The 19,561-nt window shown below is 41.6% G+C and overlaps 1 protein-coding gene across 1 annotated transcript in view; it reads left to right on the forward strand.

Annotated features, from left to right (window-relative positions):
* Positions 1 to 2,844: 2,844 nt before the first annotated feature.
* The window catches only part of LOC138948732 (protein O-mannosyl-transferase 1-like), a 38,496-nt gene continuing 21,779 nt past the window's right edge, over positions 2,845 to 19,561 (forward strand). Inside the window, exons 1-3 of the mRNA XM_070320335.1 lie at positions 2,845 to 2,963; positions 11,054 to 11,194; positions 18,444 to 18,655. Of these exons, the coding sequence (XP_070176436.1) occupies positions 11,111 to 11,194; positions 18,444 to 18,655 (296 nt within the window). The 5' untranslated portion in view covers positions 2,845 to 2,963; positions 11,054 to 11,110. The remainder of the gene's footprint in view (positions 2,964 to 11,053; positions 11,195 to 18,443; positions 18,656 to 19,561) is intronic.

Here is a 19,561-nt window from a genome sequence, read left to right on the forward strand (position 1 = left end):
TCCTGTACTGAAATTTGAAAAGGGCTTGGAAGCTGATGCAATACTAAAGGTGAGAGAAAGGCAGTCAGAAAATCACACTGTGAGTGTGAGTGTATAAACGCTGCTACAGCAGTCCCTGCAATGTACGGCCCCCGGCGTGAGCGGACACCTGACATGTACGGACACATTTGCTCGGCACGGAGTGTTTTCCTTCTATATTTGCCACCCCTTAAACGGACACCTGCAAAACGTGGACGCGGACACTCATTTTCGGTCCCAACAGCAGGTCATACCTCCAATGTACGGACAGACCATCTCAAATTTTCACCACAACAAAATCGATAACAGAGCAGTCCGGCTCTTGGTACAAAGATCACAGCCGCAATGGCGTGATGACAGTCACTAATAACTTGAGTGCACGTGTACCCATCAGGAGGGGGGGTAGTTTTGGTCAGGAATGGAGTACATGCGAAGATGCCAACATGAAACTGCACTGTGCTCTTTATTCTTGTCTGTTGGACGTCAACAACAGAAACCACAGTCGATGAAGGTCCTGGGCGAAAGAGAGTGAAAAACCGGCCACAGTTCTCAGCATCGTGTGTCTGTGTGTAACCTCTTTCATTGACAAGATACTCTTGTTTCCCCTCAGCCTTGACCAGTGAGTCGGTTGCCTAATCTGTGAACCCTTCAGTTGTCTTGCTTTGTCAAAAGTTACCACACAGTCAACTGGTTTTGCTCTGAGTGAACAGTGCAGCTGGCCTCTCTGGCCACAGCCCCCAACAGTACATGGCTGGAGGGAGTGAGAGAAAGGGAGGGGGGGGGGGTGGGGGGTGGAGGGGTAGCTGGCTAAACTCTGTGGGGTGTCCGGTGTCACTGCATGTCAGCACTGAGCAGGAAAAGCATTGGAGAGAAATAGAGAGGTGTACTCTTCCACACAATTTCCAAGCATCAGTTGTCATGGCTTGGGGTAGGCATTAGTGAGGGAGAGTGGGAGCTGTGTTATGTAGGCCTACAGTGTATTATATATCCAACTGAAGAGTGAAAAGTCACTGCCATGCCACATGATCGGCATGCAGTCAATAAAGCTAGACAAGAAGAAAATAAATTAAATGATTATGAGATGCAGCTCTATCTGCTGCTATTTATTCAAGCTTATTCTTGCAAAGCATCTGCACACGCTCCTCTGTGCTGTGTTTGTGTGGCTGCTTTCGTATGTCAGTGCATGGTGAGTGTGTTCACTGCCTTGAGGATTTATTTTATCTCTTCTTTTCAACACTTTTCATACAAATCATTTTTACAGAACGTTTAAAGAAGTATTAGGAGTTTATTGTTATTGTTTGGTAGCCACAAGAAGTGATTAGCATAGACGCAATCCTGTTGTTTGTGTGTCTCAGTGTGAGTGTATGGGGGAGGGGGTGGTGTGGTCACGCCTCCCGTGACCGGACACCTGCAATGTACGGACAGTTTTGCTATGGCCCAAGGGTGTCCGTTCATGAGAGGGACTGAGCAAATTTTGAAATTGCAAGAAGCAGATCGAAGTTGACAACTGACAGTGACAACTCACATTGTCCACTTTTTTAAAAGTTCCCAAATTTCATGATCAAACAAAACAATGACATTACTGTAACAAATGCATAGAAACACATCGATATGTCTGCTGTGATTAAAAGAATTTTCACAACATTCCATGAAGGCCAGCTGTAAAGGCAGTTTTTAAACACATTAAAGAGGATTACACTTACACTGTTACAATTCAAAACAAATCCAAGGTACAAACACAAAAATACATCATCATGGAACACATCGAAAACGACGACAAACAACGACATTTAAAAAAAAAAAGGTAATCTTGAACTTTAGTGCGTTAAATTCATAGCTCAGTATCCAGTGGCATTCTTGACTTATTTTTAATACAGGTCCCTGAAATCAAGCCAAAGAACATTTGTCGTGAAATTAATTGACGAATTGAGCTCCAAACTTAGGCATAATTAATTAATTTGGTTGTTTGATCGACGAAAGTGACCCAAGAATGGCTACGTTGTCGTCCAAGGGACAACACTAGGGCAACGGGAGTTGCCTCCCCTGTTGCCGCTTAGGTTAATTCCTTCTTTGACGCATGTATACGAAATGCATTCTGAGCTTTCGTACAGTTCATTCCGTGGCTCCAAAGGGATCTAAAATGACTTGTAAGTCTTGTTCTGCTAACAAGTGCAGGTTCTGCAAATTTGGAGGCTTAAATGCCTCTGAATTCTGAGCTATGAATTTAACACATTAAAGTTCAAGATTACCACACACACACAAAATTGGGGGGGGGGGGGGATATGCAAACACATTTCAAGAATAATTATGTAGTTGAGCTTCTGGGTTAGCTTGGTAGTATGGTACTGTTACACTTACAGTGTTAGTAATAGAAAATGTGCGCAAGAACCTAGCATGTACTGATGTAGTGTTAATTCAAAGTGTGCGTTTGTCCAAATCCTGATTCGAGCAGTTACGTACCCTGAATGGCAATGGTACCTGGAAGCCTCTGTTATTGTTCATAGCTGCAGTATCGATAGCACAACATCACGTGCAACTTGAAACAAAAGACGAGAGCTTAGTGCTCCTGTGTCGTGAGTTCTGCCATTTTGGGGAGGAGTCAATTTTGTGAATTTCATTATAAACAAATTGGATCAAAAATGACAACCAATATTCATGAAAATACAAGATTATCCTGCATATTTTATTTTAGTATGCTTTTGTTACTTCTTCTGCCAACAGAGGTCACAAAGTGACCACTGCGTTGTTTTTTGAAGCACAAAAATCAACAACAAATACCCCCTCCCCTTTGATTCCGGTTGATCAATCAGCATTGTCTCCCTTATGATATTTTCCTTGGATTCTCTGCCTTCAGATGCTTGCTCCCTCTTCGGATTGTTTACGACCGCTTGCTGTACGATGGATTTGTTTCAAGGGGGCATAGCACTGTGCATCCATGATTAGATGTAAGTCCTAATAGCTCTGCAGAAACTAAATGGTATAAGGCCTGGACTCTTTGCTGGACGAGTCGGACTGTGAGTGGGACAGCTGTCCGTAGCTCCTCATTCGACCTGTCGGCTGTCCGGTTTCTCGCCCGACGAAGGGTGATTCGCTGAGTTAGGTATCTTAAAGTAGTACTTTACATAGCGAAGTGCAATATCCCAAAATCTCCAATTTATTCAGCGTTGCTCACTCACATACAGAAGTGACGGTGCTGCGTAAGTACCCAATATAGCCCCGGCCAATTTCTGCCACACACCCCATGGGGGGAGGGGGGGGGGGGGGAGGGGGGTTTGTGTTATACTGTTAAATCGTAGCATTTATAAGCTACAGACTACATGTACTCGTATCTGATTCAGGGATAATTTCACAATACATGTAGCACGTTTTACATTCGACACACAAAAATAAAATTAATTATGACACGCTGATAGTATGAATGACTACAGGTTTATATTTACAAGAAAAATAGGGGTGATACGATCGACAACCGGACTGTGGTCAGCGATGGGTAGACTCGTTCCCAGGAGCTAGTCTGTTGTTTTACTTTTTTTGGGGAGGGTGTGGGCCCTTCGTGCAAGTTGCACTCAGACAATCAGCAATCTATGTTTCGCGCAACTTTATATTTGCCAACTTGAGCGATGTTGTTCCAGTCAAAAATGTGTCCTTTCTGTCTTTCTGCAGTGTTCTTGGAAATCTTTTAGTTTTACAAAATAGAACCTATTATCTCCCCACTCTCCTCCGAAAGCGGCGTATGGCTGCCTTAATGGCGGGGTAAAAACGGTCATACACGTAAAATTCCACTCGTGCAAAAAAAAAACCACGAGTGTACGGGGGAGTTTCAGCCCACGAACGCAGAAGAAGAAGATCTCCCCACTCAGTCGCCATGCATGCAGTGTTTTTAGAATGGTCGATCTTTTCTGTTTCTCAATCTCATACTCTTTGTTTTTCTCCTTCGATCCTTTTGGCAACAGATTTAATTATCAAGTTATTTTTTATGAGGGTTCACCTGATCACAGACATATGTGGCATTGAAATCAGTAGCGAAAGTGAAAACAGCCCAAGCGCAGTGCGAATAAAATGCCTGAAGAGCATCCGAGTACGTTCTCGTTTCCCTGCAACATTTTTGCAGACGACGGATATTCCTGCATTGCAAATTGTTTAAATGACTATGAAACTCAATGGTACAAGCAAAAGGTGTTTTGCATTTCACAAGAATGTTAGTATTTTTACACTGGCCAGCCGGGCGCATTTTTTTACTTGCCCATGGCGACCGGGCGGACGATTTAGCCATCCCTGTGATTAGTTGCAAAAGAGTCTATACTTGACCAATTTCAGAAACGCAGACTTCAGACATCCCCCCCCCCCCCCCCCCCTCCGACCCCCGACCCCTGCAACCCCTTCTCACCAAAAAATGTTTCCAAAGATTAGCTGCATATTACTATAAAATGTCATCAGCTGAGATTAGAATTTGCCCTTAAATCATGTTTACAATGTTACTTTTTAGTAAATTGTGTGTGTCCACAGACAAGGATCAATATATGTTAATTGGCACAATGGTCAGGGATGGCATTTGAGCTCTATTTTGTGCATTTGATTCATATATATATATGATATAAATTCTGAACTTGCTGGTGTGTGCTTTTTTATTGCAATGCGTTTGGCATACACAAAAATAATTGTGCCTCTTTTTCTCTAATGCTAATCCTGCATGAAGAAATCCATACCTTCGGCTTTCAGTTTCGGACATGCCTGCAGTGAATGTAAGTATATTGCATCTCTGGCAGTAAAATTAAAAGGTTGTTCTGACATCGTCGCTGCACAGTAATTCACAAACCTCGTATCTTAACTTTTGCTGTTTTGAGAAAAACCACCGCTTCATTTGCTAACAGGCAGCATATTAGAAATAACGGTTTTATTACCATGCACCTGGTTATTTCGACCAAAATAAAAATCGAACTGATTCCGCAACTCTAACAAGAAATTCCTCCGAGGTAGGAAAAACACCCCCGTCAGAAGTCAGAAGTCAGAAGCCAGAAGCCAGAAGTCAGAAGTCAGAAGCCAGAAGCCAGAAGCCAGAAGTCTGAAGTCTGAAGTCTGAAGTCTGAAGTCAGAAGTCAGAAGTCAGAAGTCTGAAGTCTGAAGTCTGAAGTCAGAAGTCAGAAGTCAGAAGTCAGAAGCCAGAAGCCTGAAGCCTGAAGCCTGAAGTCAGAAGTCAGAAGTCAGAAGCCTGAAGCCTGAAGTCTGAAGAAGTCTGAAGTCTGAAGTCAGAAGTCAGAAGTCTGAAGTCTGAAGTCTGAAGTCTGAAGTCAGAAGTCAGAAGTCTGAAGTCTGAAGTCTGAAGTCTGAAGTCAGAAGTCAGAAGTCAGAAGTGATAAGTCAGAAGTCAGAAGCCAGAAGTCAGAAGTCAGAAGTCAGAATGTTTATTCGCGTAAAGGTTACGTCGAGGTTGGTGGCAGTGAGAATGGTTATTTCCCTTTGAGCATTAATATGTCACTCTTAATCTTAATCCACCAATAACTCCCTAACCGTGTGTTTGACTGGTCCCAAGTTTTGTAAGGACCGTCTCAGGAATGTATAGAACCTGTTCACCAAGTTTGGTGACGATCGGTCCGTTCATTCTTGAGATCTATATGCGAACACAAACAAACAAACAAACAAACAAACACATCGAGTGAAACCTATACACACCCCTATACCGGGGGTGTAAAGACAGAACAGCCAATTGGGACAGGATTGAACTGAGACTGGTGTACGTGACCTTATGCACATGACCTCATGCAGCCAATCGCAACCAATCACACACTTGAATTCTTGAATATTAACAATAACAGCTGACAGGTTCTCACGCAACAATCTCACATAAGGTTCAACAACCCTTTGCTTTGCTTTCTCTAGTCTACTAGAAAGGGTCAGATTCATTATCAACATTACTACGTCATTAGACATTAAGGAAATAACTTACTACCGCATTTGAAGTAAACTGAGTCACGCAATTTCATGTCATTCCTTGGAACTAATAATTGTACTATGTAAGTTTCAAGCGAGCTGAGTACATGTCATTTTCAGAAGGTGGGTGGACTTCTTCTTCAGCGTTCCAGAATGTTCTGGTTACGTGTGAGCTCTGAGAGCATAGTCAGCTTCACTCCGCTTTCGTTGAGTAGGCATGCTGGGTATTTTCGTGTTTCCATAACCCACTGAACTCCAACAGGGATTACAGGATCTTTTCCGTGCGCACTTGGTCTTGTGCTTGCGTGTACACACGAAGGGGGTTATTAGTCACTAGCAGGTCTGCACATAAGTTGACCTGGGAGATCGGAAAAATTTCCACTCTTAACCCACCAGGCGGCAGCAACCGGGATTCGAACTCACGACCTCCCGATTATGAGGCCGACGTCTTACCACCACGCCACTGCGCCCGTCGGTGGGGGTGGGTGGACTAGTGCCCCTATACCCACCCCCACCGACAAACTTGGCTTTTTCGGCATTTTACATGGCAATGGGTTTCATTGTTAAAAATACAAATTGTCACTATTAAGAATAATTCACCCTAAAGTTTTATGTTCAAAGTTTTAGTTTGTCTTTCCTAATTTTAGAGTGATAAATAAAAAAATTGAAAAAAAATAAAAATAAAAAAGGGAAACCGCAACACGGTGGCCTAGTGGTAAGGCGTCCGCCCAGTGAGCGGGAGGTCGTGGGTTCGAACCCCGGCCGGGTCATACCTAAGACTTTAAAATTGGCAATCTAGTGGCTGCTCTGCCTGGCGTCTGGCATTATGGGGTTAGTGCTAGGACTGGTTGGTCCGGTGTCAGAATAATGTGACTGGGTGAGACATGAAGCCTGTGCTGCGACTTCTGTCTTGTGTGTGGCGCACGTTAAATGTCAAAGCAGCACCGCCCTGATATCACCCTTCGTGGTGGACTGGGCGTTCAAGCAAACTAACAAATAAATAAAAAGGGTCCCTTCCTGACTGTTACAACATTTAAAGAGGGTCACCTAGAATCAGCCCTGATTCAGTTCAGCTAGTGATATGGTGCACTAGAATGGTAAAAATTTATTTGAACTCAGGAGTTCAGGATGGCAAAGAGGAGGTGTGTCCTGTGTAAGATTACAGGGTTCGTACTGGTGCTTGAAATCCTTGAAAGTGCTTGAATTTGGAGGGGTCAGTTTCAAGGCCTTGAAAGTGCTTAAAAAACTGGGAAGATCCTTGAAAGTCCTTAAAAACTCGAATGCTGCAAACTGATCACACAACAACCACACGAAGGGGGTTAGTCACTAGCAGGTCTGCACATAAGTTGACTTGGGAGATCGGAAAAATCTCCACTCTTAACCCACCAGGCGGCAGCGACCGGGATTCGAACTCACGTCACCTCCCGATTAGGAGGCCGACGTCTTACCACCACGCCACTGCGCCCATTACTGATCGCCACCAAAAAATGAGAAAGGAAACATGAAAAATGGCACTTGCAAACAACATATGGAGACACTGCTTTTTTTGTGTGGCTAAAAAAATGCAATAGGGGGCTTGGTTGGTAGAGCACCCAGGACTTGTGATCCTAAGGTCGCAGTTTCGAACCAGGCCGTGACGGACACGGGTCAATTTTATGTCCAGACTCAGAGACGGTTTAAGGTGTGCAGGGGCAATTTTCCCCACCATGCTTTTCAGCAGTTATTCAATTTTCAGAGAAGTTAAAAATTGTTTCTGAATTCAAGCACTATTTCTTAGAACGTCTATGAATGATGGACCTAATTTACTGCTAAGAAATACTTGCAAATTCCTACCTGTTGTTTTCTTCTTCTCAGTTTCTACTTGCGTGTGTGGTTCATTCAAAATACTGCAGCTGACTACTTCGATAAAATATCTGACACTTCAATGGGGTCAAATACAAAGCTTTTCGGAAATTGTGCACTGAGGGATACAGGGTTCATTTTCATTGTTCACTTTATAAAAACAAAAGTTAAATGTGCAAAGCATTTGGTACATACATAACTTTGATCCTGTAGAGTTGACAAAGCTCAAAGTGTAAAAGTCTGTACATTTTCACCGGTAGATGATTTTCAGCTTGTAACTCAAAAGTGTGTTTTGTAACTTTTACAGATCTGTCACATATATATATATATATATACAAATAGTAGTCTTGCAACCCCCCCCCCCCACGCGGGTTAGGGGGAAGAATTTACCCGATGCTCTCAGAGCATGTCGTAAGAGGCGACTAACTAACGGATGCAGTGTTTCTCTTTTTATCCTTGTTAAGTGTTTCTTGTATAGAAAGTTACTATAGTCAATTTTTGTAAAGGTTTAAGTCAAGCAGTATGTAAGAAATGTTAAGTCCTTTGTACTGGAAACTTGCATTCTCCCAGTAAGGTAATACATTGTACTACGTTGCAAGCCCCTGGAGCAAATTTTTGATTTAGCTTTTGTGAACAAGAAACAATTGACAAGTGGCTTTATCCCATCTCCCCCCTTTCCCTGTCGCGATATAACCTTCGTGGTTGAAAACGACGTTAAACAACAAATAAAGAAAGAAAGCAAAAAAACACAAGAATATGCCGTTCATAAATACCTGGTGCCATGGTGGGGGTCTCCAAATTAGTGACTGCGACATTCATTTACAGTGAACAAAAACTTCAAGTTGAAAAATCTTCCGCCTGTATTTTGCCCTGTGGTTGTTTTCTCAACTCTAGTTGGTGGAGGAGAGATACAGGAATATATATAGATATATATATGTGTGTATATGAGGAAGTTAAAAGTCATGGTTAATTGAGCATTGATTTTTATTCTTTGTGTTGTCTCCGACAGACGGCAAGTCTTGTGACTGCCTGCGTGCTTTGAACAGTGCCCAGCTATTGATTGTATTAGTATACCAGCAACACGCCACGCACTGTCAAGAATCTTCCCCTGTATCAGTCTGCTCTCATGTCTACTTTTCACAACACTCTCAATCAATACATTTCACAGAGAGGGGAGCCTGGTAGAGCCCAGGCATTAGTTTTATTCATGGTTTTATCGGCACTTTCGTTGGTGACTATTGAACACAGCCTTCATTCAGTCTCATTCTGCCTTGTCTTAGGCCAAGAAAACTCACTGCTCATCCTGAAAATAATTTGATATCACCTTTTGACATTTTGCAGTCATGTGCTGCTCATTAGCTGTGCTGGCAGGGTATGAAAATCAATAGCTATACCGTTGTGCTAAATGAATTAATCTGGCTGTGTGCGTTAGTTATAGGCCTCATGAAGAAGAGTGACACAAGTCTGTCTCATCAGTTTCGCACTGACGTAGGTTCTGAACCGTTAGCACTGACGTGTCTGTTCGGGAAGTGAATGAATCATTACACACACTCCCCCTCCCCCCCCCTTTCTCCGCCCTATTTGGAGAGAAAAAAAATACTTTGTAAAAGTGGTGGAGAGGGGGATCGGGGTCGGCCCGCTATTGCGCGGGGCCGCTATTGCGCGAATCTTTAGGGTTAGGGTTAGGATTAGGGTAAGGGTTAGGGTTAGGGTTAGATTCGCGCAATAGCGGCCCCGCGCAATAGCGGCCCAGCCCCGGGGGATCAAGGTAGGGGTTGAGATGCCTCCACATGTATAAAGTATGGTCCAAGGATGGGGGAGAGATAGAGACTTGTACAACTTGACTAGCACCCACTAAGTCTAGAGGCGAGGGGGGAGGGGTGAAGGTGGGGGGGGGGGGGGGTTCTTTATGTTGCTTTGTGTTATTTTGCAAACACTTGCCAGAGATCCTGTGTACACATACGCATTTTAGATAATGATATCCCATGCTGTTCAAATATTTCTGCACACAATGCAGAGATGCACTAAATTTGTGTAACGCCAGTTTGCCTATGTTGTGTGTATTTGTTTATGTGTTTCTTTCTTTTTCCGATGCTGTTGCCATTGTTGTTCAGTTGTTATTACACCCCCGGTATAGGGGTGTGTATAGGTTTCGCTCGATGTGTTTGTTTGTTTGTTTGTTTGTTTGTGTTCGCATATAGATCTCAAGAATGAACGGACCGATCGTCACCAAACTTGGTGAACAGGTTCTATACATTCCTGAGACGGTCCTTACAAAAATTGGGACCAGTCAAACACACGGTTAGGGAGTTATTGGTGGATTAAAATTATACAAGGACTTATAGAGGGACATCTTCATGGTCAAAGGGAAATAACCATTCTCACTCAGTCACTGCCACCAACTGAGAAGGTTATTTCCCTTTGACGGGGGTGTTTTTCCTACCTCGTAGGAATTTCTTGTTTTATTATGAAGCATATTGCCAGGAAAAGTGTCACCAAATGAAGAATCTTATTTTCATGAATTTCCCTTTTTTTGGCATTTATGTGGCGCTTTTTTTTTTTCCTAGGTGAAAATCTCACAGAGTTTTAACAGGGTTTTGTGTGCGCTTTTGCTAACTTTTCCATGTTATTACTCCTGGCACAAAGTAAAGAACAAACAGAAGGAAAAAATACATTTTGATTAAAAAATTGATTCTAAGCAAAAATAGCTGTGTTTTGTTACACATTATCTGTCTGAAAAAAAACATCGATAACTTGAAGTTTCAATGATTTGATCAAAAAAAGAAAAGAAGAAGTTTCATGTTGAGTTAAAATAAGATAAAACACTCTTTGTTCTCAGGAAAGCTTCAAGATAGATCAATTAATGTCATGCAGTGCAGCTGTCTCAATGCCTTTAAATATTGATTTCCAGTTATAGCTTTGTGAGTCCTTGTTTTTCCAGTTGTGCAGGTGTGAAGTTGGGTGCCGTTGTCGGAGTGATTAATTGTATGCAACTTTCACTCTCAGTCTCAGATGGTTGTTTAACATTTGAGCAGGTGTGAAGTGGTCCGTGCTGTTGTGGGAGATGTGATTAATTGAAGGCAACTTTCCTCTCAGTCTCAATACCTTGTTTAAGAATTTTGTGCAGATGTGAATTTAGTGGAGTGCTAGCTGTTGTGTGATTGCAGGCTGTAAGTTTCCCTCTCACCGGCTCTCTACCTGTAACTTGGGAGTGTAATAGTACATGCTGCTGTCTGCAAGGTGAACAGATTTTTCTACATTTCAGTTAATTGACGGGAGTGAGCGACCAACACTTAAGTGATCATCACAGAGAGGTCAGCAAATGGCTGCTGTCACCACATCATCAACAACAACGCAACCGCGACAGAGACACACACCACTGTCTGCTTCACGGCAGCGAGAACAGGTCAGTGGGTGTGCTAGTGTAGCTGAGGCTGTAGTGAATCAGCAAGGTTGACATGCACAGGTAATGAGGCAGGTAGATAATATTTAGCTGAGCAGTTGTAAAACCTGCTTGGCTGCAGTATAGAACATGCACTGCAACTCTTCAAGTCAGCCACAGATGTGTAAGTGTTACTGGTTCTGGTTACTCTAAGTTGGACAGGCAATCTTTCTTCAGCCATTGTGTCTGTACTGATTTTGTTTCTGCTAAAAGTGAATTGCAGTCTAGCTGTACAAATAATGGTGAAATGGAGCAGTGCAGGATGGCATTTAAACAGGTGGGTGTATCCAGGACAGCTCTGTCTGCTTTGAATGTTTTGCTTTGTTTTTGATCAAATGACCTACAGTTTGTAAAATGGTATAGCTAGTAGAAAAGGCCAGCATTTTAACTGGTGGGTGTATCCCGAGGACAGCTCCCTGTCTGCTTTGAATGATTTGCTTTGTTTTGGATCAAATGACCTACAGTTTGTAAAATGGTACAAAAGGCCAGCATTTAAACGGGTGGGTGTATCCAGGACAGCTCTGACTGCTTTGAATGTTTTGCTTTGTTTTTGATCAAATGACCTACAGTTTGTAAAATGGTACAAAAGGCCAGCATTTAAACGGGTGAGACTGTATCCAGGACAGCTCTGTCTGCTTTGAATGATTTGCTTTGTTTTGGATCAAATGAACTGCAGTTTGTAAAATGGTAGAAAAGGCCAGCATTTAAACGGGTGGGTGTATCCAGGACAGCTGTCTGCTTTGAATATTTTGCTTTTTTTGTTGATCAAATCACCTACAATGGTACAAAAGGCCAGCATTTAAACTGGTGGGCGCGTATCTAAGAGAGCTTTAACATGAAATGCAGACTTTAAAGCTCTCTTAGATATACGCGCCCACCAGTTTGTTATCAAATGAACTATTATGTATACAGTCTGTAAAATGGAATGAGGAGTTGATGAGAACAGCATTTAAACTGTTAGGACTGTATTGCAAATAGCTAAATCTGCCTTTAGTTTTATTTTAAGTTTACTTTGATGCAGTGTAAGACATAATGAGGAGTTGACGAGAACAGCATTTCAACTGTAACTTATAGGACTGTACTGCCAAAACCTATATCTGCCTTTAGTTTTAAAGTTTACTTTGATGCAGTGGTGTTTTAATTCAAAATATCAGGATATTGTTATGTTTGTTGCTTGCTTTTGAACTGCATTGAGATTGACCAAAAATAACGCGGGTTAGGGGGAAGAATTTACCGGATGCTCCCCAGCATGTCGTAAGAGGCGACTAACGGATTCTGTTTCTCCTTTTACCCTTGTTAAATGTTTCTTGTATAGAATATAGTCAATGTTTGTAAAGATTTTAGTCAAGCAGTATGTAAGAAATGTTAAGTCCTTTGTACTGGAAACTTGCATTCTCCCAGTAAGGTAATATATTGTACTGTCGTTGCAAGCCCCTGGAGCAATTTTTTAATTAGTGCTTTTGTGAACAAGAAACAAGTTGACAAGTGGCTCTTTCCTATTCCCCCCCCCCCCCCCCCCCTTTCCCCGTCGCGATATAACCTTCGTGGTTGAAAACGACGTTAAACACCAAATAAAGAAAGAAAGAAAGAGATTGACAAAAGCTAGACCTATATGTGTCACTCAGATGAAGGAGAATAAAGTGAACTTATTTCCTGAATTTTTGGCTCACGTAAGTGTAGCCTATGCGATCGTAACTTTGTCTGTCTGTGTGTGTGTGCGTGTGTGTGTGCGTGTGTGTGTGTGTGCGTGTGTTTGTGCGTGTGTATGTCTGTGGTAGAAACTCTAACATTTGAAGACGTCACATTACATTGATGTCACATTATGACGTAAGAGGGTTAGACGTCACGCGAAGGAAGTACTGAAAGTCTCGGTCATTATTATTTTGAGCGGGCCGAAACTAGTGTAGCAGACAGACAGATCTAGATCTAGTGTCTCACTTTCTTGCACAGTTTCACCTATTCTCTTTCTGTGTGTGTGTGTGTGTGTGTGTGTGTGTGTGTGTGTGTGTGTGTGTGTGTGTGTGTGTATGTGTGACGGAGTGATTGAGTTTGTGTTACTGTTTGTCGATTTCTTACGTGAGCCTTGATGGCTTCGCCTCTTGTTCTTTTTTAAATTTCATCACTGTGTATGCATGGTTGAGATATGGCAGTTCAGTAGTGTTGGTAATTTAATGATGTTTGAATGTCTTGTTAAATGGTAGGTTATGCATACTTTCAAAGGAAGTGGGATATTTTGGCCACAGATAAAGAGAGAGAGAGAGAGTGTGTGTGTGTGTGTGTGTGTGTGTGTGTGTGTGTGTGTGTGTGTGTGTGTGTGTGTGTGTGTGTGTGTGTGTGTGTGTGTGTGTGTGTGTGTGTGTGTGTGTGTGTGTGTGTGTGCAGTATGTGTTTTTGCAGTTTGTGTTTTTGCAATTTAAACTTGTTGCTGTTTCTTCTGTGCATAGATCATTAGATGACTTGTCAGTTTCCATGTTGAAGTTCAAGTTCTTCCTATGTGTATTTTTCTTATGTACTGTAAGTCTCAGTGTTTCAAGAAATTGTCTTTTTGTATAACCTTTTCGTTGGTACTTGCTGTTCGCTCTACTTAGAGCTATATATATATATAATGTACCTGTGTGGTATCAGTTGCTTGTTTAATTGCTCACGTGAGTAATGGGCATCACGTTGAGCATATTTAATTTCACTGTCAGCTGCAAAATCCGCCAGTTTTTGTGGTGAGAAATTGACGAAGATTTCATCAGACTAGATTGATTTGTCATTATTTCGCCTGAGTTTCTGTGCAGCTCTGTAGGTAAAATGATACAGTATGCAGACAGTAAATATACATTTTGTATCACCTGACTGTAATGGCTGATGAAGAAATACCATGCGTAGGTGATGGTTGATGTATGTTGTAATAATCATAATAATAATAATGCATAACATTTCTAAGCGCATGTATCCAGGATTTAACTCTGCTCAAAGCGCTGTACAATCATTGGAAGAAAATACAACAAGAACATAACATTATTTACAGTACAATCACACACATATCAATGAATAACACAATTGCACTATAAAACATTATCACAAACACACACGCAGACACACACACGCACTATATAATACACATTGCACAATAATGCACTTTTACAAACATACGCACTCACGCACGCGAAAAACTATGTACAGTATATGGGGCAACAATGACCATCTGGAAAGGAGCTGTGCACTGTGCATATTAATATTAGATCATCTCAGTTCTTCAGTTATATAGTATCTAGATTCAAACTGTGAGAATGTCTCAATCTTTCAAAAGTACATGTAATTAAAATACATTAAAACCCTCCTTCTTCTTCTTCTTCTGCGTTCGTGGGCTGAAATTCCCACGTACACTCGTGTTTTTGCACGAGTAGAATTTTACGTGTATGACCGTTTTTACCCCGCCATTAAGGCAGCCATATACGCCGCTTTCGGAGGAAGAATGCTGGGTATTTTCGTGTTTCTATAACCCACCAAACTCTGACATGGATTACAGGATCTTTTCCGTGCGCACTTGGTCTTGTGCTTGCGTGTACACATGAAGGGGGATAAGCCACCAGCAGGTCTGCACATAAGTTGACATGGGAGATCGGAAAAATCTCCACACTTAACCCACCAAGCGGCCGTGGCCGGGATTCGAACCCTCGACCTTCCGATTAAGAGGCCAACGTTTTACCACCCCGCCACAGCGCCCGTCATTAAAACCCTCCATTTAAAAAAACCACTAAAATACTTATAGGTACCCCCCTTTTAAGACTCTAGTGTGCTTTCTGGAATTTTGTGTTCACAAGCTCTGTAAATGTATCCCCGCCCCCCGCGGGTTAGGGGGAATCCCATATTGGTTGGGACGAGAAAGAATTTAACCGATGCTCCTCAGCATGTCGTAAGAGGCGACTAACGGATTCTGTTTCTCCTTTTACCCTTGTTAAGTGTTTCTTGTATAGAATATAGTCAATGTTTGTAAAGATTTTAGTCAAGCAGTATGTAAGAAATGTTAAGTCCTTTGTACTGGAAACTTGCATTCTCCCAGTAAGGTAATACATCGTACTACGTTGCAAGCCCCTGGAGCAAATTTTTGGTGCTTTTGTGAACAAGAAACAATTGACAAGTGGCTCTATCCCATCTCCCCCCCCTTCCCTCCATCGCGATATAACCTTGAATGGTTGAAAACGACGTTAAACACCACATAAAGAAAGAAAAGAAAGAAATGTATCCCCATTTTATTCCTTGTTCCGTTTTTAAGACCGGATTTTCTCAGATTTGTTAAGGCCTTTAAATTATTAAGCATAGATGAAAAATATATAATAATCTGATGACATGTCTTTGAGTTATTAGCTTGACTTCACAGACTTTTGTGTGTGACAATTTCTTCGAAGCAGGATTCTTACAACTTTATTTTTTATCTTAGCTCACTTTGGCTTGGAAGAGAATATAGCCAATACTTTCCAAAGCATCATTGTTAAGTCATGGATTATTTGATGCAAGCATCCATGCCTTCACCGGCTTGATGTTGAATTAATAAACACTATAGCACTTACATTCCTTGGAGTCATTTCAGCAAAGCACCTGCCGTTCCTAAATTGTTAGGATATTCTGTCAGACTCACTGCCACTGCAGATCGTTCAGGTACATGCAAGATAAAATGTGGTGATTTGTCTTCGCTGTCAAATGCTTTAAACAGATCAGGCCCTATAACCAATCTTCCATTGTTACAATACAGTGGAACCCCCCTTTTAAGACCCCCCCCCCCAATTTAAGACTCCCTCCTTTTTAAGACCTGATTTTCTCAGATTTTTGGAGGTCTTAAAAGGGGGGTCCCACTGTATAAGGTAAACGTGTTCAGAATCAACAACAAGCTATCAGAGAAATTCAGAGGTGGATGATATTGATGTCCCACAGTCACACGAGTCAAATCAACTGTTCAGTACCCCCCGCGGGTTAGGGGGAAGAATTTACCCGATGCTCCCCAGCATGTCGTAAGAGGCGACTAACGGATTCTGTTTCTCCTTTTACCCTTGTTAAGTGTTTCTTGTATAGAATATAGTCCATTTTTGTAAAGATTTTAGTCAAGCAGTATGTAAGAAATGTTGCGTCCTTTGTACTGGAAACTTGCATTCTCCCAGTAAGGTAATATATATTGTACTACGTTGCAAGCCCCTGGAGCAAATTTTTGATTAGTGCTTTTGTGAACAAGAAACAATTGACAAGTGGCTCTATCCGATCTCCCCCCTTCCCCCGTCGCGAAATAACCTTCTTGGTTAAAAACGACGTTAAACACCAAATAAAGAAAGAAAAGAAAAGTATGGCAGCTAGCAAACAAGTCGCGTAAGGCGAAATTACAACATTTAGTCAAGCTGTCGAACTAACAGAATGAAACTGAACTCACTGCATTTTTACAATACTCGTAGCATCGTTAGTCCACCGCTCGATGCACAGGCAGTGAAATTGACAAGAAGAGCGGGGTAGTAGTTGGGCTGAGAAGGATAGCACGCTTTTCTTTATCTCTATTCTTTTCAACTTTCTGAGCGTGTTTTTAATCCAAACATATCACATCTATATGTTTTTGGAATCAGGAACCCACAAGGAATAAGATGAAATTGTTTTTAAATCGATTTCGGACATTTTATTTTAATAATAGTTTTTATATTTTCAATTTTCAGAGCTTGTTTTTAATCCGAATATAATATATTTATATGTTTTTGGAATCAGAAAATGATGAAGAATAAGATAAACGTAAATTTGGATCGTTTTAAAAAATTTTTTTTTTTTTACAATTTTCAGATTTTTAATGACCAAAGTCATTAATTAATTTTTAAGCCACCAAGCTGAAATGCAATACCGAAGTCCGGCCTTCGTCGAAGATTGCTGGGCCAAAATTTCAATCAATTTGATTGAAAAATGAGGGTGTGACAGTGCCGCCTCAACTTTTACAAAAAGCCGGATATGACGTCATCAAAGGTATTTATCGAAAAAAAGAAAAAAACGTCCGGGGATATCATACCCAGGAACTCTCATGTCAAATTTCATAAAGATCGGCCCAGTAGTTTAGTCTGAATCGCTCTACACGCACGCACACACACACATACACACATACACCACGACCCTCGTTTCGATTCCCCCTCTATGTTAAAACATTTAGTCAAAACTTGACTAAATGTAAAAAGAAGAAGCCGTGTGAGCCAGCAGTTAAAAGTGCCATGAGGGTATAGGCTGAATTCCTGGACACACCTAGCTCCCATTTTGCACTTGTACAATGTCAACTTGCTTAGTTTGTTTGTTTGTTCGTTCATGGGCTGAAACTCCCACGGCTTTTACGTGTATGACCGTTTTTACCCCGCCATTTAGGCAGCTATACGCCGCTTTCGGAGGAAGCATGCTGGGTATTTTTGTGTTTCTATAACCCACCGAACTCTGACATGGATTACAGGATCTTTTTCGTGCGCACTTGGTCTTGTGCTTGCGTGTACACACGGGGGTGTTCGGACACCGAGGAAAGTCTGCACACAAAGTTGACTCTGAAAAATAAATCTCTCGCCGAACATGGGGACGAACTCACGCTGACAGCGGCCAACTGGAAACAAATCCAGCGCGCTACTGACTGAGCTACATCCCCGCCCACTTGCTTAGTGAAGAACCGGCCCTTGTATGCAGTGTCAGTGTTTGTGTCACATTGAGCACACAGAGTGTTATGTGTTGGCAGACTTTAACCAAAAGCAGAAAGACAAAAAGGAGACATTATAATTAGTTGTGCCAAATTCATTTTTCTGATCAAAACGATTCTTAACAACAATAATACAAGGAGCCATTAGCATTTTCTTACCTAAGTCATACTGATTAGATCAAAAAAGAACTTAAGGTTTTTTTCCCAATATGTTAGCTTCTTGGGTTAGAACAAGAAACAAAGTATTCTTTCACAGTGAGTAATTAATTACTGTCAGTGTCACACAGCTATACATTGTAATGAGGATAAAATGGTGATTTAATAAGTGTCTTCAGCTGTTTCAAACAGGTACAAGGTACAGTGTGTAGTAAATGTTTATTCTCCTCCATATAACTTCAATTAAGGTCATATTCCTATTATCTACAATTCTTATTTTTGTAATGTGTACGTCAAGCCGCGCAACTATTAAGGTGATTCGATTCAGTTTTCATTGTTTCGCTATGCAAACTTCTATTTGTTGTGTGTCTTTAGGGCGATGGAGCATCAGTTGCCGGTATGGGGTTTGAACCTCAGGAAGACAGGGCCATGAGGTCCAGCGGTGAGGGAGAGGGAGAGGAGGGGAGGAGGAGGGAAGCGTCCAGACCCTTCAGCATCCAGTTGGAGGTGGACGTCATGCAGCTGCTGCTGACGGTGGCCTCTCTCCTCTCACGTACCTGGCACCTGGGTCTGCCTAGAGCCGTCGTGTGAGTAATAACATTATTGTGACTGTATCGTTTTGTTTTGTCACAAATAAAAGTCCACATAACATAGCTTGGTTGTTTTTTATTCTGAATTTTGGAACAGTGGCAGGTATGTTTGTTTTTGGAATGAAAAAACCCAAGAAAGGTAGGTTAGTTAGAACGTTTGTTATCGACAAAACAATACATTGCACTCACATATTGTTTTGTCAATAACAATATGTGACTGCTACATATTGTTTTGTCAAAAGCAAAACTTCTAACAACTTACCTTTCTTGTTTTTTGATTCTGAATTTTGGAACGTTGGCAGTCTTTTTGTTTTTGTATTTGTCTTTGTATTTTTGTCGTGTGAGCAAGATTACTTCTTGTGTAAGAAGTCTCACCTGGGTTTGCTTAGAGCTGTCATGCGAGTAACATTACTTCTTGCTGTGTCCAGTTACAATAAGTCTCACAGCTTAGTCAGTTAGTGCACTAGCACCTCACTAGTTGCACATGGCTGTTGAACTCTGCTTGGATCCATGATTTTCTGAGTAAGGTAACTGTCTTCCTGAGAGAAACAAAAATCCTTGAAGAAAACAATCTTTATCAAGGAGCCGTCTTTCCCAGTCTACTTCCACGTCCTCTTTACGTACCTTGATTTAATATTCTGTGTTCTAGTTGTCAGGAGAGGCCATCACAGGGCGTTTAAAATTGCACAATTTCATTTCCACCCCTCCCCATATGGCCTTTAAAAGTGCAACATTTTGCTTCCATATATGACCCCCCCCCCCCCCTTCCTATGGCCTTTAAAAGTGCTTAAATCTTGAGAAGAAAAAACACAAATAATGAAGAAAGCAAAAGATAATGTGCTATTATTTAGCACAGAGAAAGAGGTAGAACGGAAATCTGAATAAATCATGAATTATTTTCAT

The sequence above is a fragment of the Littorina saxatilis genome, linkage group LG15 (genome assembly GCF_037325665.1).
Source record: "Littorina saxatilis isolate snail1 linkage group LG15, US_GU_Lsax_2.0, whole genome shotgun sequence".
In the NCBI taxonomy this organism is placed as follows: domain Eukaryota; kingdom Metazoa; phylum Mollusca; class Gastropoda; order Littorinimorpha; family Littorinidae; genus Littorina; species Littorina saxatilis.